The sequence below is a fragment of the Protomyces lactucae-debilis genome (genome assembly GCF_002105105.1).
Source record: "Protomyces lactucae-debilis strain 12-1054 chromosome Unknown BCR37scaffold_23, whole genome shotgun sequence".
Lineage (NCBI taxonomy): Eukaryota > Fungi > Ascomycota > Taphrinomycetes > Taphrinales > Protomycetaceae > Protomyces > Protomyces lactucae-debilis.
The window spans coordinates 71,222-93,541 of NW_024468015.1; the positions used below are offsets into that span (position 1 = coordinate 71,222).

The window sequence follows — 22,320 nt, forward strand, 5'->3', positions numbered from 1 at the left end:
GACACAATACCCTATCGTTTCAATGGTGTCGACAATTCAAACTTTGCAAGAGACGGTTGGTCAAAGGTTGCAGAAGACGCTTGCTATGTCATGATCTTCAAGCCTGATCAAAAAGTATGGCAGCTGGAGAAATGTACCTTGTGGGTGGACGTCAATTGCTGGATTGTGGATGTTGATGCAACTGGTTGGACCGACTTGATCCAAGCTGCAGAGCAATCCAACGCTATCACCCCATTTGATGGTATTCGAGCAATCCACGTCTGTTCACTCAACAACCTCGACAGCAAAGTTCCGACACAAAAGCCTCCTCGTGAGACGAAGCTTGCTACTGGCGCGCTAAGTTTTGGACGCAGGAGCACAGGGTTGACCACTGAGCGCGTTTTTGACCATTGCATCTTCCGCAGGCCAGGAGGAACAGAGGCCAACTATATCCAGGCTTATTGTCAGAGACTATGCTACAAGGTATGAGTTCGTGTTGAGCTTCAAAATGCTTTATACTTTCAATAATTACCCCTGAACCAAAATCTGACTGCACGTGATTCTTGAGTTGCCGCGACGTCACGAAACGAAAGAAGGAAGCGACAGCCAGACTCCACTTAAACCATCATGTCTACTGAAGGAAAGCCCATCACCTGCAAGGTACCCACAGGCCCTCCAATCTTTGCAATCCGCCTTGCTAACACTACTCTAGGCAGCTGTCGCCTGGGAAGCCGGCAAAGACCTTGTGATTGAAGAAATCGAGGTTGCTGCTCCCAAAGCCAATGAAGTCCGCATCAAGATTGAATGGTCTGCGCTCTGCCACACAGATGCTTATACCCTCTCCGGCAAAGATCCAGAGGGTAACTTCCCATGTATCCTTGGACACGAGGGTGGTGGCGTGGTTGAGTCGATTGGCGAGGGCGTGACGAACGTTCAAGTTGGAGACCATGTGATTCCGTTGTATACTGCAGAATGCAAAGAATGCAAGATGTGCAAGTCCGGCAAGACCAATCTTTGTGGTAAAGTACGGACCACGCAAGGTAAAGGTGTCATGCCCGATGGGTCGTCTCGTTTTACATGCAAGGGCAAGGATTTGCTTCACTTTATGGGAACCTCGACATTCTCGCAGTATACAGTAGTTGCCGATGTCAGTGTTGTTGCAATTGCCAAGTCTGCACCATTGGAGAAGGCTTGTTTATTGGGATGTGGTATCACAACCGGTTATGGCGCTGCAACACGTACCGCAAAAGTCGAAAAAGGCAGTACCGTGTGTGTGTTTGGCGTCGGATGTGTTGGCTTGAGCGTCATTCAAGGCGCAAAAGCCCAAGGTGCCTCAGAGATTTGCGCAGTCGATACCAATCCAGGCAAAAAAGCATGGTCTGAGCAAATGGGTGCCACGCAATTCGTCAACCCCAAGGAACTCGACAAGCCGGTGGATGAGCATCTCGTTGAAATCATGGATGGTGGATTCGACTATGTATTTGATTGTACGGGCAACACCGCAGTCATGCTACAAGGTCTCAAGTCTTGCCACAAAGGGTGGGGAAAATTGATCATTATTGGTGTTGCTGCTGCTGGTGCAGAACTCAAAGTTCGTCCATTCCTGTGCGTCACGGGTCGTCAAATTACTGGATCTGCATTCGGTGGTGTCAAGGGCCGTACCGAGCTGCCTGGTCTTGTGGATCAAGCGCTTCGTGGTGAGATTGACATTGAGACGTACGTGACGCATCGCAAGACGCTGACGAGTATCAATGAGGGCTTTGAAGCAATGAAGGAAGGCGATTGCCTGCGTTGTGTGGTTGACATGAGCAAGTAATAAAGAGTTTCAAGGTAGTATAGATTCGATCGTACCTGCTTTACCATCAAACAAGTCAATGACTGATTGGAGATCGCTCAGACCGTCGCTCTGTACGCTCAGCTGGTCGAGAATGCGTTCCAGCATGCCATTGCCGCCAGACTCTTGTATCGTCATGCGACAAAATGCGTCAAATTGCGCAAGGACCTGAATTGTATGTTGCATTGCACCTGTTTGTTGAAGTAACCGACATGCTTCCAGCTTGAGCGACACGGACGTTGTCTTTGCAGCAAGAATATCACGTATACGCGATACGTTGCATTGTTGAACTTCTTGCCGAATCCCACAGATGACTGGGAAGCTGAACTTGCCTTCCGTCAAGTCTTCGCAGAATCCCTTTTCGCTTGCGTACTGTAATGATGCGAGGTTCATATAGTCGTCTCGTATCTGAAAGAGAATGCCAATTAAATTGGCAAGCGGGACATAGTCTGTTCTGTTATGGGACAGGGCTTGCATGAGCCGAATAGCGAGGCGTAGCAGACCACCCGTCTTGTCATTGACCATAGCAATGTACTCTTCCTCGGTCGGACACATTGACGATAAGTCTGTGCCATCTCTCCAAAAGAGTTCGAGTCCTTGCCCTCGGTGTAGATTGAGCAGCTCCTCCTCGTAGATGGGCACAATGAGCGCATCTTGCTTCAAGGTGCGCAACCGCTGTAACGCGGAAAAGTAGATGTAATTGGCAGCATTGATGGTGCGTGCAGCGCCATACCTCAGATGCGCTGCCTGTTGACCTCTCCGCAATTCGGACCCATCTTCAACATCATCGATGAGGAGTGATGCCGTATGCAGCATCTCAACAACATCGAGAATAACTTGCAGGTCTTCTGTTGATATCTGCAGCCATTTATTGAAAGCCTGTAGTAAGGTTGAACGGATGTCTTTGCCGCGATTATGTAGGAGGTAAGTGTATGGCTCTGTGATGGCTTGTTCGTGATGTGATGTCCAAGTCGACGCGGCGCCTTGTTTGTAGCTGTCGCGGAGGGCATACAGTGTTCTCTCGTCCATTCAAATACACCGTCAATGCTGATACTAGCTGCGCGTATACTTCTCGTCTCTCGTGCTCCGTTCCGGGTGGCTACTAGCTCATGGCCTCGGTCCCATACGGTTGCTGTGTTGCACTGAACTCGTCGTTGCGGTGAATGTGCATTGTCCTCGTCCGTGCACCGAGACCACACACTCATTACAAGGAAAGCATCAGCTTGGCACGAGTATCTAGCTCATTAAGGACATCTCATAGCTGCGGCCGAATGCAGCTCTATGTCTATAGAGTCATCCTTGCTCCCAGCTCTCGATTTGCTCGTATTCCCACGTCTTGCTGATGCCAAACAAGGTCTCGATGCCATAGAACGGCTGTTTGCTCTGGTGACGCTCAGGGCGGGTGTCCCGCATACCTTTCCAGGTCCTATAGATGAAGCTTATTGCTCATTTACTGCAGTACAAGATGGCTTCCAGGGCAATGTCGCTGGGCATCTATGTCATTTACTCAGACGACTCTTGCAGGAAGAGCCGGCATCTCGTGAGAATGCGACCCTGATTGATGATATGACGCGGCAGGTGCTCATCCTACTACAAGGCAGCGTTTTGCTCCATCCACCGAGCCAGGCCCTCTTTGCTCGGCCTGCGAACCTGCATCTCTTGCTGAATCTGGTAACACTTGAGTCTACTTCGGTAGAGACGACTATTGCAGCATTAACAACACTTGTCTGCTGTCTTGTGGATCGGCCAGCATCTCTGCGTGTCTTTGAGGGATGCGGTGGGCTGGCAAGTCTCTGTGATGCCTTTAAAGCAGAAAAGACACCGCACAAGGTCAAGATCAAGATGCTTGAATTTTTCTACTTCTATCTGATTCGGGAGCAGCAAGAGGACGACGGCGAGATCAAGACGGTCAAGATGAATGAGCAGAAGCAGAAGGAATCGATGGGGCACTGGCCGATCCCGAGGGATTTGGTGGGTGTTACGATTGATGATGAAGAAGGCACAGTGAGGCCCGGAAAACCTGCTCAGCGGCAGCAGCAGCAGCAGCCTGACACGCAGCTACGGACACGCCTCGAGAAGAAGCGGCTGCTGGGCGAGCACCTGCAGAACATTGATGCGCTGGTTGCTTCCTTCGACGAACTTGCTCCATTCTGAAATTTGAAAAACGTAATCAACCAGACCACTTAGACCAACTCCATATATACAGCATGGCCCGTGTCCTCGACGGCCTCTCGCGCCTCGCCATTCCTCTTGCGATCGGCGCAGGACTCCTTCAGTCCTCGCTCTACGATGTCAAGGGTGGAAACCGCGCCGTCATTTTTGATCGCCTCCAGGGAGTCCTCCCCGATACCCGCGAAGAAGGCACACATTTCCTCGTTCCATGGCTTCAACGCGCCATCATCTACGATGTCCGTACAAAGCCCCGCAACATCTCAACTACGACGGGCTCCAAAGATTTGCAAATGGTCTCGTTGACGCTGCGTGTCCTTCACCGCCCCGATGTCAAGAATCTGCCGAAAATCTATCAGAATCTCGGACCAGACTACGATGAGCGTGTCTTGCCATCCATTGGTAATGAGGTCCTCAAATCGATTGTTGCGCAGTTCGATGCCGCTGAACTCATCACACAGCGAGAAGTGGTGTCCTCACGTATCCGTGAAGACCTCGTGAAGCGTGCAACAGAGTTCAACATTCACCTCGAGGATGTCTCCATCACGCACATGACGTTTGGCCGCGAATTCACCAAGGCTGTCGAGCAAAAACAGATTGCACAGCAAGAAGCAGAGCGTGCTCGATTCACGGTTGAGAAGGCAGAGCAAGAACGGCAAGCTTCCGTTATTCGTGCAGAGGGAGAAGCAGAGGCGGCAGATATGATGTCCAAGGCGCTTGACAAGGCAGGAAATGGTCTCTTGGAGATTCGAAGGATTGAAGCATCAAGGGAAATTGCAGCAACATTGGCAGGAAGCCGGAATGTCACCTTTGTGCCAGGCGGTGGCAGCAATATGCTTCTCAACCTTGGACAGCAGTAGGCTGCTTTGTGTAGCAGCTGGCTATTGCCAGTGAGCCTAGATACCTAGCTAGTTGCCGTACACCGTAACGACTTTCTCTCCTCAAACTTCAAATTTGGTTTCTTTCTCTAGACCAACCCTCGCAGATAAACGCCCAAGCTCAAGCTCAGCTTATCATGGCTACAGCTGCTCCTCGCATCGTCAAGCAAGTCTTTGATCAATTCCCGCTGAAGCAACTTCCTCCGCTGTATGCAGGACCTGCTCCTTCTACTCGGCCAACACTATTCATGCTGAAGGACCATGCAAAATCTTGCGCTGTTGTCGCTTTCATCAAGCTGCTTGGTCTTGACTTGGACGTACAACAGACAAACAAGCATAGTCACACTTCACATCCCTACTTACTTGTGGGGAACCGCATCTTGGCGGGTGAGCCTCTCCATGAGCGACTCTTACAACTTGCCGAAGAAGAGCCTCCTGCTCCGAGCCTCAAAAGTGCAGGTCTCGCGTTGTTTGCTGCTTTAGAGGATGCTTTGGTTCTCGCAGATTATATGGATCAGACCTCTCCACTAGCTTGGCGGAGCAAAGAGGCAGGACTCCTGCAAATTGCTGCTTCCCAAATGCAATCAATGTCATTGCAACTTGCGAAAGAACCGCCCGCAGTGGCTGCCATTCACAAGCGCTACATCTCTGAAGAAGACACCTGGACGACATTGCTCGTCACATGTCGTCGAAACCTAGAGGCGCTGCAAGAGCTTGCTCCAAAGACATTGCAGGATCTAGAGGACAAGGAAATGGCCGCCATGATTGTTGGCTATATCAGCACAATCACGAATTACACCGGAAACGGCCGTGCACGCAAGGAAGTCCAACAAACAACAGCTCGTTATGCAGACCTTGTACGACAGTCTCAATACTATGCCAGTCTATAAGCACTACACTGCGCCTTCCTCAAAATTCAACGGCTGTCCACCAATGCTCATTTCCACCCGTCCATGTGAGGAGACACTCGTCACGTATCCACGCACACCCGTTTGCTGCTTCTCACCCGTCACAAGTGTCAAAATCTCATAACCCCAACCTCCAAACCCATTCGCATGGCGTGTTGGACGGAGTGGCAATCGACGCAGCTCAAACATATTGCTGCTACTCATTACACGACGGACACGAGCGGCTTCTGCATCACTCTTGGCGCCAAGATCAAAGACATCCGCGTGCTCAAGCGCAGCAAGGACAGCCTCACTGCTACTCATGCTAAGGTCCGTCGTTTTATTCAACAAAGCGGCATACTTGCCGCGTTGGTGAAACGCTAGCCGCTGTGTGACTTGAGCGACGTTTCGTGGCAAGACAAGCTTTTCTTGGCCAGTGGCGAGACCTTCGAGTCCTAGGACTTCTGACAATTTTGCATCCACCTTGCATGCGCCCTTCAAGCGGAGTATCTCTTCTGAAACAGGAGGCGGGCGTGTTCCTTGATTTGCCAAGAACCACTCGAAAAGCTTCTGTCCGAGACGATGCCGGTGGATTGCACTGGGTGCTTTCTTACCCTTCATCAACTTCCGCAGCAAGAAGTAACTGCCAGCTTGTCTTGCTTGCGCCACATAAGCTTCCAATGGATGCAGTGTGACACCATCTGTACACTGCAAGGTTTTAAAATCCAATGAAGCAAGGTCATGCTGCTGCTTCCTCTTTTCATAAGCATTGCGAAAGCGTTTCGACCAGGTACGCGAGGTCAACAAGTACAGCGCACGTGTGATGGGTTCACGATACACGACCGACACATGGCTCGACAAACTCCCACTCATGTCCTGTACGTACAATGAGCGTGCCTTGTTGTAACTTCCCTCGAGCAAAATATCGCCAGATTCTGCACTGGCAAACAAGTCGGGTTGTTTTATGCGCAAGAGACGTTCGAGTGGCAGTGGTGGCATACCAATAAAGTTACCCTTTGACTGAACCACAAAGGCGCTCCATTGCTCTTTGACGTTCTTTTTATGCTTGGTTTGCTTGATGGCTGTTGTTGGTACCTGCCTCACTTCAGGCTCATCTACAACCGGCACTGTTGAAATCCGTACAACAAGAGGCGACTGGTGCACGAACCCATGAAACTCCTCCACTATTGAAACAAATCCCTCAGCACGCGACGAAACGGCCAAAGCGTGCGATGAACAGCCTGCGCGCACAGAAGCAGTATGCTGGTTGATCTCCGCCAAGGCGACCGTGTCCTGTGGCGCGAAAAGGTATTTGCCACCACGACGCGTTTCGCGACGATCAGCCTCATAGTGTGGGGTATCAACTGTACTGCGACCAGTCAAGAGTTGTTGCTGGTGTTCTCGACGCTGTTGCTGGGCTTCTAGGCGATGTAAGCCAATCGCTTCGACGGTATTTGTGTCGAGTACGCAAATTCCGGATGATTCGAGAAAGTTGCGGCGAGATTGGGCAAGGATTTCGGCTGATGGTTGGAAGGATGTCTCAGGCGTCTCATTAATCGCTGAGTATGCAGGCGGAGGGGCTTCTATCGGAGATGTGCGTTCCGCTCGCCGCCGAAATAGACGCGTCGTTGACGACGGACGGCTTGTCAGTGTCAGACTCCTGAAAGTTGTTGCGAGGTGATGCGCTGGTGACGCTTCGTTCGATTCAGATACCACGCTACTACTTGTACTGCGCGTACTTGTTCGCGAGCTACCGCGCAGAGAGCCGCTGTTGTGTCCATCTAGCACATCTCTAAGCGCTACTGCCAAGTTATTGCCAAACATCGCAGCGATGCCTTGTCGAAGCCTGGATCTCCTCAATCTTGTCGCCTCCATGTCTCTCTCATATATCAATGAAGCAATAGAACGAGACGCTCTATCTGCGGCGGACATGACGTTAGGCCATCAACATCAAACGGCAACCGACCCAGTTTTGTTTGCTTGCGAGGGCGGTCCAAGCTCGTCGGACCATGCGGTAGACCTCGTGCATTGAAACGTTTCAAATTGTGGTGGGTCTGCAAGTATCAAGCGAGATCTGTTTGTGCACATCAACATGATTGTCGTCCCTTACTACTGGGTGATTGTACGGTAGCATGATTGCGTCACCTATTGCTGGCTACAGCTGCTGAAAGTGTCGTGCTGGACCTGATGTACTGCGGGAGGTCCTTCATTACATCTACGAAGGGGATCTTGATCTACAGTCATTTGACTTAGACGTATTCATGTGTTGAGACCCTGAACAAGCAAACCGACGATCCAGAAGGCTTACACCACGCGAAGTGTCTCTCATCGTCTATCATTTGGCAAGCCCGATCAACTGCGGCTGAGCACGCCTGTATCTGAAACGCTCGTGCAGCTTGAGTGACACTGAAGTGATGATCATGATGCGCACGACGATGTCGATAGGCCGCACACATTGATTGTCAAAGACTATTCTTTTGCAAAGGCGCTAGGCCACGATACACGATCGTCATGCAAATATGACACTGATCAGCTATGCTTCTTTTCTTCTTAGCTTCATATCGGAAGATAGGCATTCAGCACAAGTCAGATCTGCCGAGTCTCTACAGCCCCTAGATTTCCTTGCAGCAGCGAAAAGTCAATGTTCGGGTGTCTTTCAGGGGATGAATGTTCAAATGGTTGTGATCTCAGCGCAAATCAGAAGCTGTTACAGTACACTTGGAGGATATAGCTACTTAGGTATGGAATGATAAGGATACTGATTAAATTCGAGCAAAGCTCATGTTTACAACCCGCAGCTCAATTGTCCCTTGTCGTCCCAGTACATTTTGCACTGAAGAAGGTCGTTTGCAGGTCGCCAGAACTTCGTTGGAATAGGTTGACGGACAGGATCGGGCAGACACAACACACCATCATCTTCGCGAGTTGCGAAAAATATCGTAAACCTTGTCGTGAACCAGCTGCTGTCGCAACCGGGATACCTTGGTGCGCCGCTTTTGCCTTGGTTGCTGATGAGCATACAGTTTCCCTGTTTGTCACGGGTAGACGGAATTATGCTGTCCAGATCGTCTCCTTGCTTGAATGACTTTGAGATGATGGTGAATGGACATCCCCTTGGCTGCGTGGTGGAGTATGGTTTAATGAGTGTAAGCCACGAGACTGAGCCATGAGTAGTAGCTAGGGACTGCGCTGAAGCCTGGAAGCCAGTGTTATGCAACGGCTCAAGGGCCAAGAGGATCGAACAGAAGATTGCTTTCACATGGCTAGGCTTTTGCAAAGAAGTCTGAGGCGTCATTTAGTTCTGATGTTGTTCGGTGTCCAATAGGTCGCAGAATAGGTACAGAGCTCAAGATGATGGCGCAATGAAGGGCCTTTATACATGGTGAGTGACGGTCAAAGTCGCAGGGAACTCCATGTGCTCGCGCTGTGGAGAGTGTAGCATCCCGCGCGTTAAGAAGATGACACATCGGAACGGATGTTGTGAATCCCGGCAGCATTCGGCCACGTTCGGCAAGAAGCCACCGGCAAGAAGCAAAGACGAGGTAGCGGGTCGATCTGGTAGCCTGGATTTGGACTGCAACATCGTCCGTGAAGACGAATTGGTTTGCTATTCTGGCGTCAAACACGCCTGCATCACCGTTGGTCATTGACTGAGGAGGTGGTCAAGATGGCATACGAAACTTTGCCCCGCGTAGCGCGTAGCGTGCCAAAGCTGAAGTCTAAGAGCTGTTTCTATGCCAAAGCATATATGTACATGTAAGAGTAACAGTACTTGTAGGCCTGGCCCTGCACGTGTTTCTGATCTAAATTCTCCGCAAATTCGAAGCGACAATCAAGCGACTTGAAGCGACTTCCCATCAGCTGAGCAGCCTGAGCTACACTCTCTTCACCAGTGTTCTTAGTAGTATGTCCGCATTTGCCAACGTCGGGGCTCCTCGCTCGATCCCAGCCTTCAATCCGCACCGTCAATCGCAGAACCACGCAGACGATGCAGAATACGACCGCCTCCGCGACGCTGCTTCCCACGAAGCAGATCTGCGCGGCCGTTGCTTCGAAGCCTCTAAAAAGGCTTACAACGAGGGCAATGGTGCACTTGCTCATGAGAAATCAGAAGAGGCCAAAGAGCATGGTAAGAAGATGGAGCAATTCAACGAACAGGCTGCGTTGTATGTCTTTCGCGCCAACAACGCTTCGTGCCAGCCAGATGAGCTGGATCTGCATGGACTCCATGTTGATGAAGCCAAGCTGTACACGGAGCAACGCGTCATGGCATGCAAGCAGCGTCGGGAGGACCACTTGCACATTATTGTCGGCAGAGGCAACCACTCTGTCAACCACATCCAAAAGTTGAAGCCTGCGATTGAGGAGCTCTGTCAGCGTTATGGATTCGAGTACTCGACTGAGCAAAATGAGGGTCGCATCTTTGTCAAATTTCCAGTCGATGGTGGCTTCCCTGCCCCAGGAGGTGTGCCCAACTACCCGCAGCAGCCTCAGCCAACCTACCAGCAACCTCAGCAGGCATATCAGCAGCAAGGCCAACAGGGCCAGCAAGGCGGTGCTGGTGCAGCTGGCGGCTGGAGCCAGTACAATACTCCTCAAAATCAAAAGATGGCCATGGGCATCTTCAAGAAGCTCTACAGGATGTTTTGCAGGTAAGAAGGACCCGTGCTGTACTTATCCTTTCTTTTGTAAACCATTTCTTTTGTAATTTTGAGAGATGGCTCAATTAACGCTACTTTTCCTTCTCCTTGTCATCTTGCGCAGGCGCCAGGACGAGAACGAGCAAGAATGGAATGATGTAGATCCAATACTTTTGCAAAAAGCTCTTTGGCACCACTTCCTCCTCCACCTCTTCCACTTTTAGATCCTCAGCAACTTCTGGTGAGTCTGTTGTAGCTGCTTGTTCTACAGCCTTCTTGACGACGTGCTTGAGGTGCGGTCCAAGCTCAGGGTCAGGCTTCAGTCGAGCAACAACTTGGATGTGTAGTGATGCCTCTTGTGCCTTCTCAACCGGCAAAACATGCAAGCTGACATGATACACTTGGCCCTTCGAATCCAAATGTAGTGTCAGCTTCTCTGCATATGTCTGCATAGCGTCAAGTCCTTCTAGCCTCACAATTCCCAGCAATGCCTTGTCGCCGACTTCAACGCCAAGTCGGTACACTTCGGCACCAGACTTCAGCGCATCATTCACGCTATAATCCTGTGATTCTGATTGCAATTGGAGCGTTGCTGTATCCAGCGTAGTCTGCCCGTGCGCCTCCAAAACATACGGGAGGTTCAGCGATGTAGAATGGATGAGCGGCAGCGTCATTGATTCAGCACGACATGTCCAGCTTGTGAAAGCAGTGATTGCTGCTAGCCAAGCTTTGAGCTGCATGTCAAGAGTCTTTGAGCTGCTTAATGAGAACTTGCAATATTTGCAAGGGATAGATAAAGACTGTCGGGACTGCTGTAGTCGCGTTGCAATTGAAGTCGTTGTCCGGCTGGACGTCACTCGAACTTCCCAGCTGATGAACGACGACCACCAATTTGGTACTACACCAACATGCAGCTGTGAGTCCGATGACTTAGCTCACAACAAAAAGGGAATATCACAGCAGCTTCAAGTCATTCGCATGGCTTCCGTGTATCACTGCTCGTGCGATTGTGCTAGTGTCAAGGCAAGCCGAGTTTTGACTACCCTCCCCTGCGCCATCACTTATTGAATGCAGCTCTGCAGCGTCTGATTCTTGTGTTGATCAAGCTATCGCGCCATCGACGCCTGATTGTCTGGTACTGCTGTTATGACCCTGGCGCCCAGAGTTGTCTTACATGCCCATGGTCTGCAATATTCCTGATCATCTCGCCGCGAGGATGCTTGATTGCAGGGCTCCCAGGTCACAAAGTAGGCACGTTGTAGCCGGGCAGCTGTCGTTGAGACTCGTTGCAGGGAAGTACCTGTATCCTGCTCAGTCAGAAGAAGCAAGCAATGCGTGCTAGTGTCACAGTTGTCCAAGTTGACGGACTCATCAGCAGCAAGGCGCACATGTTTGTCTCTACGTCACCTGCCTTATCACGCCTCATGTCGCTGACAACTTCTGCGGCCTCGTAGCAGCAGCTCCATCCGTTCTTCTGTCCACTTCTGCCCAAAGACTCACAGTGACTTGCAACAACTTCCGCTAAAGTCAGAGTCATGCGCGTCAAAGAGCCAGCTACTTTGTGAGCTGCTCCTAGCAAAGGTCGACTCCTTTACGTACCAGCTTGCTTGTCATTCTGCGAGTCCACGTCCTAAATTGCGATTGGCAATGGCGATCAGGTCGTTGTGAAAGCAAGCTCCCTGCTTCGCATCATCGGTCTCAGTAAGACGCTAGCTGCAAGGCTACTTGGCTTCTGAGCGCAGACCACACAGCGCTGTACTAAGTTCACTCATCTGAAGCTCCTCACAGTCACGTATGGGATCTCTCCTATGGAATCAGGATCAAATGCGCATGAGCGGCCGACAATGCGACAGTAAAAAGTGCAAGAGCAAGGCTCAGGGGTGAGTCTTTGACCTGACATCTTCGCAAATTCGCTTGGACGCAACCTGATTTTCCCTTCTTTCACATGCGGTCTAGACTTGCTTGAAGACCGAGCAAGTGTCGCGATACTTAGTATTGCCACATTTGATCACGTTTGGCAAAGTGTTCAACTGGGCTACGATGTCACGTTGTACAGGCACATTGCTTAGATGTGCAGCTTGTCATTCGCGACTGCAACCTGTCTCAGAAAGACTCTGGAAGGACTCTGCTCTATGTGACCAATTGGACAAGATGCGTGCCAGCAAGTGTACCGCGGCGGCAGAGAGATGATTTCAGCCGCAGGAGCGAAGCTCAGGGAGTCAGGGGTCAAGCACCCATTCCATATGATACCACCTCATTTCGCGGACACATCAATAAGGCACCACGAGTGCAGCTTTTCATGCAGCTCATGTAGCTTACATGCCGCTCTTTTCAAATCTCCTGACTTGATCCAGCATGGCGACATCTGCCTGCGAGTGCATAAAAGGGCGCTCGTGTCCCACTATTGTCCCTTATAATGACAGCATTCAGAGTCAGTCAACCACGCACAAGTCAGCTCAGAACGATCGGCAGTCTGGCATGCGCTCGTCATCTTGGGTTCGCGACGTCACCGTGACTGCAGCTTTCAGTAGTATTGGTCTGCTTGCTGGAAATGTCCCTGGAACAGCCGCAGGTCAATACGCTGCCAACAACCAAGCCTGTTGGCTAAAGTTGCTCGATCTTGACATGAAGTCTGACGTGGAGCCAGTCGGGTGTCCATACACCATTCAGTGTGTTCCTCCTGGCTCGCTTAAGAATGTACCTTCGTTAGATCGAAAGATCGGGGATGCCGGGGTTTGTTATGCCATTCAACCGGATGAAAAATGCGACAAGACATGGTTCACAGCTGAGATCTACATCCCCGAAAAACGCAACCCTCATCTCAGCAAGGAAAAGGGTCTTTTCTGTTTGGACAAAACGGAGGGCAAGAAGGAGGGCAAGAAGGAGGGCTTCCCTAACTTCCATGACCGGGATCCTCAGAAGCCTTGGCGACCTCAAAGCGCCTTTGCTAATGCTAAACACGATTGCCATCTCTTTTGGAACCAAAATGAGTTTGGTGTCATTTATTATGACTGCGCTTGGTGGCCCAATCCAAAACGTTAGAACATGCCCATATGCGTGTCGTCCTGTTCAGAACCAGCGTTGTCCAGATGACATGGGCAGGATGGCTCGGGCCAGCAAGCATCTACCACAGGAGATCCAACAATTCTATAGTCTTGAAGACACTTTTACTCTACGTGTCCTTTCTTCTCCTAGCCTCTTTTTCGTCGCAGTCTGGCAGAAATGGCCGATGCCAGAAATGCAACTCGCGCCTGCTGAAACAACCGTCACCTCATCTCCTGTACACTTTGCCGTCTGCTCTTATCTACAGGAGGCTTCCACATACTCGTGTCTGATAAGCACTCTTGCTGAATCGTAGACTCTCTCCAAAGACCAGTCATCATGCTCGCTCGCCGTACATTGCCCGGGCTCAAGCCAACCTTCTCAAAGGCACGCCTACTTGCTACAACGCCAACAGCTCCATTGAAACGCACTCCGCTCTATGATTTACACGTCGAGCATGGTGGTAAGATGGTGCCATTTGCAGGGTTCAGCATGCCTGTCTTGTACGCCGCGCAATCCCTCACCGATTCGCATCTTTGGACACGCACGAAAGCTGGATTGTTCGATGTGTCCCATATGGTTCAGTTCCACGTCCGCGGTAAAGGTGCCGTTGGCTTTCTCGAATCTGTTGTGCCTGCTGGCTTGCAAGAGTTGCAAGGATTCAGTGGCACGTTGACGGTGATGATGAATGAACAAGGTGGTATTCGGGATGACTTGATCATCACGAAACACACTGATGAAGATTTCTACGTCGTTACAAATGCTGCGTGCAGGGAGAAGGACTTGACATATCTCAATGATGCTTTGCGTGCTTGGAATAAGCAGCATGATCAGCACGTCAGTATTGATTTGATGGACAATCACGCGCTTGTGGCATTGCAAGGTCCACAAGCAGCTGAAGCACTGCAAGATCACACCGATACTCCTCTCGCTTCTCTCAAGTTTGGCAATAGCGGTAACGCTTCCATTGATGGTGTCCCATGCCATGTCAGTCGTGGCGGATACACCGGTGAAGATGGTTTTGAAATCAGCATTCCCAACACGTATGCTGCTCAAATCACCGCCTCTCTCCTCGCCGATGGTGGTCAAGCGCGCGTTGCACTAGCCGGTCTCGGTGCTCGTGATTCGCTACGCTTGGAAGCTGGAATGTGCTTGTATGGTAGTGATCTGGATGACACCACTACACCCAACGAAGCAGGTCTTCTCTGGACCATTCCTAAGCGAAGGCGACAAGAAGCAAACTTCCCAGGCGCATCAGTTGTATTGCAGCAATTGGACAAAGCGACTGGTGGACCGGCTCGGAAGCGTGTTGGATTATTGATTGGCGCTGGTGGTGCTCCTGCTCGTGCCGGGGCACTCATCATTCACCCGGAAACAGGTCAGCAGGTGGGTACGGTCACGAGTGGTTGTCCTTCACCTAGTCTCGGCACGAATATCGCAATGGGCTATGTTGAGAGTGCGTTTAGCAAAGTGGGTACGGCGTTGGGTGTCAAGGTACGCAAGAATGTGGGTGCTGCGACGATTGCCAAGATGCCATTTGTACCAACGCGATATTACAAGTAGTACAGTATTGATGCCAATATCTGGATTAAGTAATATGAAGTAGAATGCCATGCATCATGCTATGAGCGGTCATTGTGCAATGAACCAAAAAGATGAAATGAAAACAGGAACTAACGAGCTGAGCCAAACCAGCTCAAGTTGGGTGTCGACATGGCTCCACTAGCATTACCATAAAATGACCCTTGTTGATGCGGATTAAAACCTGGTGATGGCCGATAACCTTGGTATGGCTGTTGCAGTTGCGCAGAATGCATGGCACGTCCTTGCATCTGTGCTTGTTGTTGCATAGTCAGTTGCTGCTGTTGATGCCGGTTGGCGTGAAACTGCTGTTCACTAGTCGTTGGTGAGTCCCCATCAAATCCAGCCTCTAATACAATCCCCAGACCTGGCGCGTTCGCACCACTCCCTGTTGGCGGTGCATGTAGATTGGTGAGGGAAGGATTTGCAGAGTAGTCGTAAAACGCCGGCGTCGAAGCTTGCGTCATGGACGGGTCTGCATCTTCCTCCATATACTCAAATCCCTCGAAATCTTCCAGTTTGGCATTATGTCCATTTCCTTGTTGCTGCTGTGGATAACCCTGTGGAAATCGCGGTTGCTGTATCGGTGGTCTTGGCGGATCTTGTGGGAAGACTGCATCGAAATCAGAGAGACCCGGTGATCTGCCAAAATACACTTGTTGTCCATTTGAGTTGAATGTAGCTTGAGGAGCAGTTTGAGGCGTGCCCATTGCGTGCGCCAAATCAATTTGTGAGACGGTTGAGGCAGAGGAGAGTCGATGCGCGTGATGCGCATGATTGCCTGGTGTCGCTGCACTAGTTGGTGTTGACAACGCTGCAGGCACAGTGTGCATGCCTGTATACGCCGTAAAATCCAAACTTTGCGGCCGATGCGCGGTTTGCTGTTGCGTTGAAGAGGATGATGCCGTCATGGTAGGCGTTGAGGGTACTTTCGGAGACCGCGGATACGGATGTCCATTGGGCCTTGCCTTGGATATGGCCGAGTTGGGCTGATTGGGACTGAGATGCAGTGTACTGCTTTGCGTGCGGCGATGTCCTGGTCTCGCAGGTTGCGCAGTGATGGCCTGAAGAGGCCGCCCTTGTATCTGCTGCTGCTGCTGCTGCTGCTGCTGCTGAGTTGATGTATCCGCATCCATGCTTACACCCTGCATGACGGCCATGAATTGATGTTGTCCCATCTGTTGCTGTGTCTGTTGCTGTCCCATGGCCACATCCTCGCCCTCGTCCTCTTCATCCTCCTCATCCGAGTCAAACGCTTCATCCGCAACTGCTCCACCGGCATTGGCAGACTTGTAGTCGAAATGCCGTTCCTTAATGTCTTCCACATGGACCGTGACTTTTGCGCCCGTCAGGATACTCAGTTCATGGGCTTTTTTGAAGAGTCCGTTTTTGCGCTTGATGAAAGTGACGCTGCGGTTCCGATCATCGCTGATATACTGTCGATGCTGTTAGTCCTGCACATATCATACAAGAAGAGAGAGAGCACAAGAGGCGCAGGATCGAGAATGACTTACTTTAATTTCAATCTTGCGCCTGCCCATCGCCCGTCCGGGATACGTTGTGTGGTGGATGCGCGTGTCTCTGTCTGCGTGCTGTGACCTGGCCGTGCTGTGTAGATGAGTGGATGAGTAGATACTGCCGTTGTGCACTTGGCTGGTGTGTTGCTGTGTGGTCTCGAAATCTGGGGCAAATCTACTTCAAGATCTCATACAACACAGATGGAGCAGGGAAGCAGCTGAGTAGCAGGTACGAGCAGGTACGAGCTGGGCCAGGTAGCTGCTGAGCAGGTAGATCAAGCATACAACAAGGCCTTGCTCGTCTGCAGCTTCATCCGACACAGCGCAAGCAGCTGTTCATACCCAGCAGCAACACCATCCACCACAGGCACCCCCGGCCCAACTGCCTCTGTCACGGCTCGCTCCAGCCCCGTCATCCCTGCACAACCCAATGCAATCACCTCACACCCATCCCGTACAAGTTCCAAAGCACGCGCTGCAACGAGCGCATGCACTTCTGTCTGTGGTTTCGCATGGAGATCCAGGACACCGAGACCTGTTGTGCTGACTTGCACGCGCGCCGTGTCGAATCCTAGACTTGCGACGGCATTGGTCAGGAGTGGTTGCCACTAGATAGCGTGTAAGTCCTTGAACTGCCGTAGCGGATGATCTCTGTGAGTACTTACGCGTTCTGCCGTGGTGACGATACCGACTTTATTGCCCAGCTGCAGGCCAGTGACGAGACTTGCTTGCATGATGCCAACAACGGGCGCAGTGGTCGATTCCCTCAGCATCTCAACGAGCGGGTGCGCGCTATAGCAACAGACCAGAAACCCATCATACTCTGCGAGGGTCGGTAGGATGGCTTTGAAGGAGTAGAAGGCACTCGCAATAGAAGTCACGGCCGACTGAATCGCTGCAGGTGCAGGGACGGGCGCGTCGAGGGTGTGCAGGAGGACGCCTTCGTAGCGCGGGAGGGCCGCAACAAGGGTGCGGGTGATGTCCTTGGTTGAATTTGGGTTGATGATGAGTATCCGCATGTCTTGGTCTGTGTCTAGCAGGGTCCAGGCTGCGTAGGCCTTGTTGGGTATCTGTCAATATTGATGTTGACAAGATCATGCACTATGGACCAAGGTATATCGACGCACATCCACCTATATCTCAGCATCCATCACCTCCGTCGCTTGGCCCTCGACTGCAAGCTGCGTCTATATCCACGCTGCAGCTCAGCCCAGTCCAGCTCAGGATCACACCCAGGCTGTGTCCGTGTCCAACCACCCTCGTCTTCCTCTTGACACAGCAACAGACCCATCGGTCGCGCCATCGCAACCGCAGAGCACGTCTCATACCGTATACCCGTGACCCTCTCTCCATCCGCGTCTCCTAAGATGCCCCGAGACACACAAGCATGCCCCTGTCCATCCATAGGCCGCACAAACCGTGCTTGTTCCCGATGCACCGTTTGTCGAGCAGCATACTCCTGTCGTGTCAGATACACCTGACAACTCAACCAAGCCAGTAAGATCTGCTCGCCATCCGCTCGACCGGCACGTCGTAGCATCGACCCGTTCAAGGTCATGCACGTTTCTTGTGAACGTGCAGAATCAGTACTCGCCGTATCCTCTCGACCAACACGCCCAATAGCGTGACGCTGCTGCTGCTGCTGCTCGGTTGTACGAGTCATAGGCGGTACAGCAGCAGTAGCACCAGCGAGATCTGCCTCAAACGCATCAAAGTACTCACTCAACCCATCCCGCGTCGCCGTCTCCGTTTCTGACTCTGCTGTTCCTTGTCGCTGCAGTGCGCCCGTCTCATGCCCTGATCGTCCTCGTCGACGACCGGGGGCGGTTATGGTCGCTGAAGCCCGATGCTGCGTCTTGCGACTTAGAAACTCGAGGAAGCCCATCGCAGGCCTTCTTCTGGCTTTACACACACAGAGGAATCTGTTAGACTGGATGCCTACTGCCGGATAGCAAACATCGAGAAGAGGGGACCTGGCAGAGGATGAGCTCAAAGGAAGGAAGGCCTGGCTCTTTTATCAAATTGTATGGGGGCTGCGGATAACTTTGGCCCAATCGCACACTTCCAATCTAGCAGCGACTTAGCCGGGATCTGGGCCCGGGCAAATATGAATCAGAAATAGTAAGAGTATGTGTCAAAATGTCATCGATCAGAGATGGAGTAGAATGCTAGAACGTGCTCAGACAGACCAAGAAGCATATGATTATATCCTGGTCATCAAAGGGAGGTAGAAACTGGTGAAGAATATAAAGACAAAAAAATGTCGAAGACTGCAGGACTCGAACCTACGCTCACGAATGAACCACCTTTCGAAAGTGGCGCCTTAACCGCTCGGCCAAATCTCCATTGATCGTAAGCAGCACAGAAACTAGAAACAATATAATCGCAACGAAAAAAATAGAGAAATTTAGCAGTCACAAGGCCGACTCTCTATTAGACAGCTGTTCGACATCATATTGGAAGCAGCAAATATTCGAGGGCTTTGGACACTTGTGATGGTAGTCAGCTTTTTGCGGTGTGATGAGAAGCTAAGATGCTATTTACTGATGCGCTATCAACCCGCAATTGAAGGTCGTATTGATGCACATGTTAGTTTAATGAGTATTTCGCATCCCGACTCCTGACTCCAGTCGTCAATGCATGCGAAAGAGGATATGCTGAATCTCGCGAGTCCAGACACCACTAGCCGAACATTGACTTGCGCTTGCAGACATGACCGTTTGCGTCGTCGCTTGACCCCTGATGTGCTTGCCAGCTGTGTCCAGACAACATTAAATTATAGTCATCGCAATTGGCATAGACAGATAATTCAAGTTCTCACTGTCCTCGCAAGCTTCAAGCAGACCGAGAACAGAGAGCCTTATCAGACTTACAGACACAAGCTTCTCGCAGTTGTGTGAAATCGCGTCCACGGTCAGGCCACACAAGTAGGGGGCTTTTAGGCAGGACTCCTTTGGGTGCTTCAAAATATGAGCTGTCGCATATAGTCTCAGCTCGCGTGGTACCCAGGTGATTAAGCAGCAGGCCGTAGGACTCCTTTGTTTGCTTCACAAAATGTGCTGTCGTATGCAGTCTCGCCTCGCGTGGTTTGTTTTCCCCTTGAAGTTCTATCCCTCGTCTCTAAAAGGGCGCCAATGCCCACTGATCGCCTAGATCTGTACTTCTCAAGACATACTCAGTCGGCTTGGCTGCAGTAGAAGGTATTATCTCAGAGTACTGTCCAGTCTGTTCTAACCATCTCAGCACCGATGTTTGGGCGATCAATCAGCACAATCTTGGTCCTTGCTCAGATCTCCTCCTTTCTCCTGCATTCGGTCTTCCTCACTGGACTTGTCAATACTGGCATCGCACTTGTTTCCGCAAAGCCCTGCACGGCATATTGGCTCGAGTTTAAAGATGGAGTACAGGACTATTCGACGGCGACAGAGTGTCCATACACTCTCAAACATTCAGACACGGTGTTTCCAGCTACCAGTGCCCCTGCAAATGACAATGACACTGTCTGTTACTATGTCCCGCACAACGACCAATGTCCTCATGAAGGAGACGAGAGCTACTTTAAAGAGAAGTTAGAGAGAAGTTTAAAAGAACCGACACTACGACTGCAATGACTGGGGTTGGCATTTTTTGTGGGCCAAAGTCATTGCGAACGCAGTCCTGGAAGCTCCCTGAAAATCTGTTCCAGGAAGAAGGTCGTCAAGTGTACTGGAGCCTCGACAAACACAAACATGGGATTTGTCGGCCTCAGTATGCTGATATTCGTCAAGAACCCGCCTATTGGCTATCGATTGAGGAGCCTTATATGGGTACGAGCGACGACTGCCCCCTCTACCTTAATACCTTGAAGGGACAGAACCCCTGTGGCATTGAAAATGCCCAGCTTGACTCGTGGCCCTTCTGTCTTTCACAGTACCTGGGTTGTCGCTTCATCCGGCCTTAAAAAAAGTGTCCACACTCTGACAAGCCTGATAATAACTATTTTCAGGTTACACTTAAAGATGCCAAAGGGGATTTTGGGGTTTATTGCGAGAAAAAGAATGATGATAGGGCACAACCCCCCCTCGCTAACACGAAATACAGACCGACTTGGTCGTATGACAAGTCTACAGGCTCTTGGCACTTCAAGGCGGTTCGCTGAGGAGGCCTTCCTTTGCATATGGCTCCATCGCAGATGGCAAAAGTGTCTTCCTTCGATATGCCTTTTCTACTTTGCTATACTTTCTAAATTGCGAGAGACTTAGCTATAGACATTGAATTGATCGTTCCTCGCTCTCTTCTGCGTGTGTACGAGCTTAATTTCGCTATCCACATATAATGGCGCTGAGGCTTTCCATCAGCGATGGTGTCTGCTCATCATGATGCTGTGTTCATCTTGCTTCAGCTGTGCTGTGCGGGCCACGGCTTTCTTCTGACTGGAGCACTGCCATAGGCATATGCGCATCGACATACAAGTTGAGCTCAGCTGGTTCAAGACTGCTTATGCACACTATACCTAGCGTCTACGGGAGCCCAAGTCTCATGAAAGTTTCAAGGTTCTGCAGCTTAACATGTACGCTTCAGATGGCCTGCGACCCCTAACATATTCATCTGATTTAGCGCATGCTTATGCTCAAGCTCAGTGTCTCATCAACCCTGCGGGAAAATTCCGGGGCTTGAAACTGGTGCTGAACAGAAGACCGACGCGGTGAGATGAGCGGGCGACAACGATCGATTATGGCGCTCGTGACAAACAGGCGTTGATGACGCGTAGTAAACTGGTGATCAGCGATCAATGACCGGCGATCGCTGATGACCAGCATGCAGCAGGCTGCATATGGCGAGCCTGGATTTTGAATGCATTAGTAAAACCTCTCGAGCAAGGAAGGCTTACTATGTACTCCCTTCAATTGTTGTGCATGGTACCTTGCACGCTTGCTACGCTTCCATGCTTGTTCCAACTCGCCAGAAGTGGCGGCGCAGTAGTCTTTGTCATTTGCTGCAGTCTGTAGTAGCTGAGCTTTGGCCGTCATTGGCTGGCTGCGTTTGCCCTGAAGAAATCAGTAGGGTTCAAGACAAGCGAAGGCAGAAGTAGTGTACCGTACGGCGTGGTTGGGCGGGTTCTGTATCATTATTGTCGTCTTGCTCCTTGTTTGACGCCGTGTTTTGTGCTGTGCGTCGTGCTTGCCGTGCCTGCTTGTCGTTCTCGTCGTCGGTCCCCTGCCGAGCCTCTGCCAGATGCTCCTTGTGCCTCGACTGCTGTAGTCAGTAAGGAATCATTGAGGAGATTATTGGGCGTCATCACTTACGAAGACTTGCATATTCTTGGCACCATGCTGAAAGATGGCCATGGAGATGCAGATCGCCTGCGGCCTGGCAAGCGACGGGAAGTCGCATTTAAGATGACGGACTGTCCTTTTTAGCTCGGCAACGCTTTGCGAATGGATTCGATGACCTGGATCTCAGTACGTTTGGCACCATCTGTGGTGCAATGCATATCTTTGCTTGCTGAGAGACTTTGCGCCGCACGACAATATGGTCTTTAAGATCTTGACGATCGCAAAATGCCTGCCGTCATGTTCAAATAGATAGAGAACTTCCACATAGCTCACTATTGCATTGTCGTCGACCTCAGACGCTTCATGCGTCTGCTCACTGAACGCGACCTTGCTTCGTGAACGGAGGCCACTCGCAGCACACTTCACAACAAAGATATTTGTGGTGCCGTAACGACTAGCCACTTCGCATCTTGGCCAAGATCACAAGTAGGCGTTTGTAGGCTGAAGACCGCAAAAGAATAGCGCTAGCGAATCTTGA

The 22,320-nt window shown here is 51.0% G+C and overlaps 15 protein-coding genes and 1 non-coding gene across 16 annotated transcripts; 8 read left to right on the forward strand and 8 right to left on the reverse strand.

Annotated features, from left to right (window-relative positions):
* Positions 1–584: 584 nt before the first annotated feature.
* BCR37DRAFT_361779 (chaperonin 10-like protein) lies at positions 585–1,865 on the forward strand. Its single transcript, XM_040868233.1, has 2 exons — positions 585–639; positions 692–1,865. Exons 1-2 carry the CDS (start codon positions 607–609, stop codon positions 1,793–1,795), a joined length of 1,137 nt encoding a protein of 378 aa, XP_040722599.1. The 5' UTR covers positions 585–606; the 3' UTR covers positions 1,796–1,865.
* BCR37DRAFT_164395 (isoprenoid synthase domain-containing protein) lies at positions 1,584–2,988 on the reverse strand. The gene has a single exon (XM_040866211.1). The coding sequence runs from the start codon at positions 2,840–2,842 to the stop codon at positions 1,805–1,807; it is 1,038 nt and encodes a 345-aa protein (XP_040722600.1). The 5' UTR covers positions 2,843–2,988; the 3' UTR covers positions 1,584–1,804.
* BCR37DRAFT_164480 (cell division protein Cdc14) lies at positions 2,982–4,341 on the forward strand. Its single transcript, XM_040866213.1, has one exon. It carries the CDS (start codon positions 3,095–3,097, stop codon positions 3,965–3,967), a length of 873 nt encoding a protein of 290 aa, XP_040722601.1. The 5' UTR covers positions 2,982–3,094; the 3' UTR covers positions 3,968–4,341.
* Positions 3,982–5,092, forward strand: BCR37DRAFT_406179 (prohibitin complex subunit). The gene has a single exon (XM_040872103.1). The coding sequence runs from the start codon at positions 4,021–4,023 to the stop codon at positions 4,840–4,842; it is 822 nt and encodes a 273-aa protein (XP_040722602.1). The 5' UTR covers positions 3,982–4,020; the 3' UTR covers positions 4,843–5,092.
* BCR37DRAFT_395281 (uncharacterized protein) lies at positions 4,998–5,750 on the forward strand (the record flags this gene model as incomplete). The annotated part of the gene is made up of 1 exon (XM_040871601.1): positions 4,998–5,750. The coding sequence occupies one exon, from the start codon at positions 4,998–5,000 to the stop codon at positions 5,748–5,750; it is 753 nt and encodes a 250-aa protein (XP_040722603.1).
* On the reverse strand, positions 5,643–7,972 carry BCR37DRAFT_164583 (uncharacterized protein). Its single transcript, XM_040866215.1, has one exon. It carries the CDS (start codon positions 7,677–7,679, stop codon positions 5,754–5,756), a length of 1,926 nt encoding a protein of 641 aa, XP_040722604.1. The 5' UTR covers positions 7,680–7,972; the 3' UTR covers positions 5,643–5,753.
* A 475-nt stretch (positions 7,973–8,447) lies between these two features.
* BCR37DRAFT_164350 (uncharacterized protein) lies at positions 8,448–9,523 on the reverse strand. The gene has a single exon (XM_040866210.1). The coding sequence runs from the start codon at positions 9,040–9,042 to the stop codon at positions 8,533–8,535; it is 510 nt and encodes a 169-aa protein (XP_040722605.1). The 5' UTR covers positions 9,043–9,523; the 3' UTR covers positions 8,448–8,532.
* Positions 9,524–9,731: 208 nt separating this feature from the next.
* BCR37DRAFT_340425 (uncharacterized protein) lies at positions 9,732–10,181 on the forward strand (the record flags this gene model as incomplete). Its single annotated transcript, XM_040867362.1, has 1 exon — positions 9,732–10,181. A coding segment is annotated over one exon (450 nt), but the record flags the coding sequence as incomplete, so codon positions are not given.
* A 298-nt stretch (positions 10,182–10,479) lies between these two features.
* On the reverse strand, positions 10,480–11,061 carry BCR37DRAFT_395284 (uncharacterized protein; the record flags this gene model as incomplete). Its single annotated transcript, XM_040871602.1, has 1 exon — positions 10,480–11,061. The coding sequence occupies one exon, from the start codon at positions 11,059–11,061 to the stop codon at positions 10,480–10,482; it is 582 nt and encodes a 193-aa protein (XP_040722607.1).
* Positions 11,062–12,742: 1,681 nt separating this feature from the next.
* On the forward strand, positions 12,743–13,429 carry BCR37DRAFT_389437 (uncharacterized protein; the record flags this gene model as incomplete). Its single annotated transcript, XM_040870735.1, has 1 exon — positions 12,743–13,429. One exon carries the CDS (start codon positions 12,743–12,745, stop codon positions 13,427–13,429), a length of 687 nt encoding a protein of 228 aa, XP_040722608.1.
* A 133-nt stretch (positions 13,430–13,562) lies between these two features.
* Positions 13,563–15,047, forward strand: BCR37DRAFT_164442 (uncharacterized protein). The gene has a single exon (XM_040866212.1). It carries the CDS (start codon positions 13,769–13,771, stop codon positions 14,990–14,992), a length of 1,224 nt encoding a protein of 407 aa, XP_040722609.1. The 5' UTR covers positions 13,563–13,768; the 3' UTR covers positions 14,993–15,047.
* A 1,755-nt stretch (positions 15,048–16,802) lies between these two features.
* On the reverse strand, positions 16,803–17,546 carry BCR37DRAFT_351524 (hydantoin racemase family; the record flags this gene model as incomplete). The annotated part of the gene is made up of 2 exons (XM_040868074.1): positions 16,803–17,135; positions 17,193–17,546. 2 exons carry the CDS (start codon positions 17,544–17,546, stop codon positions 16,803–16,805), a joined length of 687 nt encoding a protein of 228 aa, XP_040722610.1.
* BCR37DRAFT_383423 (uncharacterized protein) lies at positions 17,198–18,637 on the reverse strand. The gene has a single exon (XM_040870059.1). The coding sequence runs from the start codon at positions 18,410–18,412 to the stop codon at positions 17,678–17,680; it is 735 nt and encodes a 244-aa protein (XP_040722611.1). The 5' UTR covers positions 18,413–18,637; the 3' UTR covers positions 17,198–17,677.
* Positions 18,638–18,791: 154 nt separating this feature from the next.
* Positions 18,792–18,872, reverse strand: BCR37DRAFT_t42. The gene has a single exon. It is a non-coding gene; the product is annotated as a tRNA-Ser (tRNA).
* Positions 18,873–19,735: 863 nt separating this feature from the next.
* BCR37DRAFT_383426 (uncharacterized protein) lies at positions 19,736–20,455 on the forward strand. The gene has a single exon (XM_040870060.1). It carries the CDS (start codon positions 19,776–19,778, stop codon positions 20,136–20,138), a length of 363 nt encoding a protein of 120 aa, XP_040722612.1. The 5' UTR covers positions 19,736–19,775; the 3' UTR covers positions 20,139–20,455.
* A 754-nt stretch (positions 20,456–21,209) lies between these two features.
* Positions 21,210–21,952, reverse strand: BCR37DRAFT_383429 (uncharacterized protein). The gene is made up of 4 exons (XM_040870061.1): positions 21,813–21,952; positions 21,604–21,762; positions 21,398–21,554; positions 21,210–21,356 (listed from the first exon to the last, which is right to left on the reverse strand). Exons 1-4 carry the CDS (start codon positions 21,852–21,854, stop codon positions 21,289–21,291), a joined length of 426 nt encoding a protein of 141 aa, XP_040722613.1. The 5' UTR covers positions 21,855–21,952; the 3' UTR covers positions 21,210–21,288.
* Between the last annotated feature and the right edge of the window lie 368 nt (positions 21,953–22,320).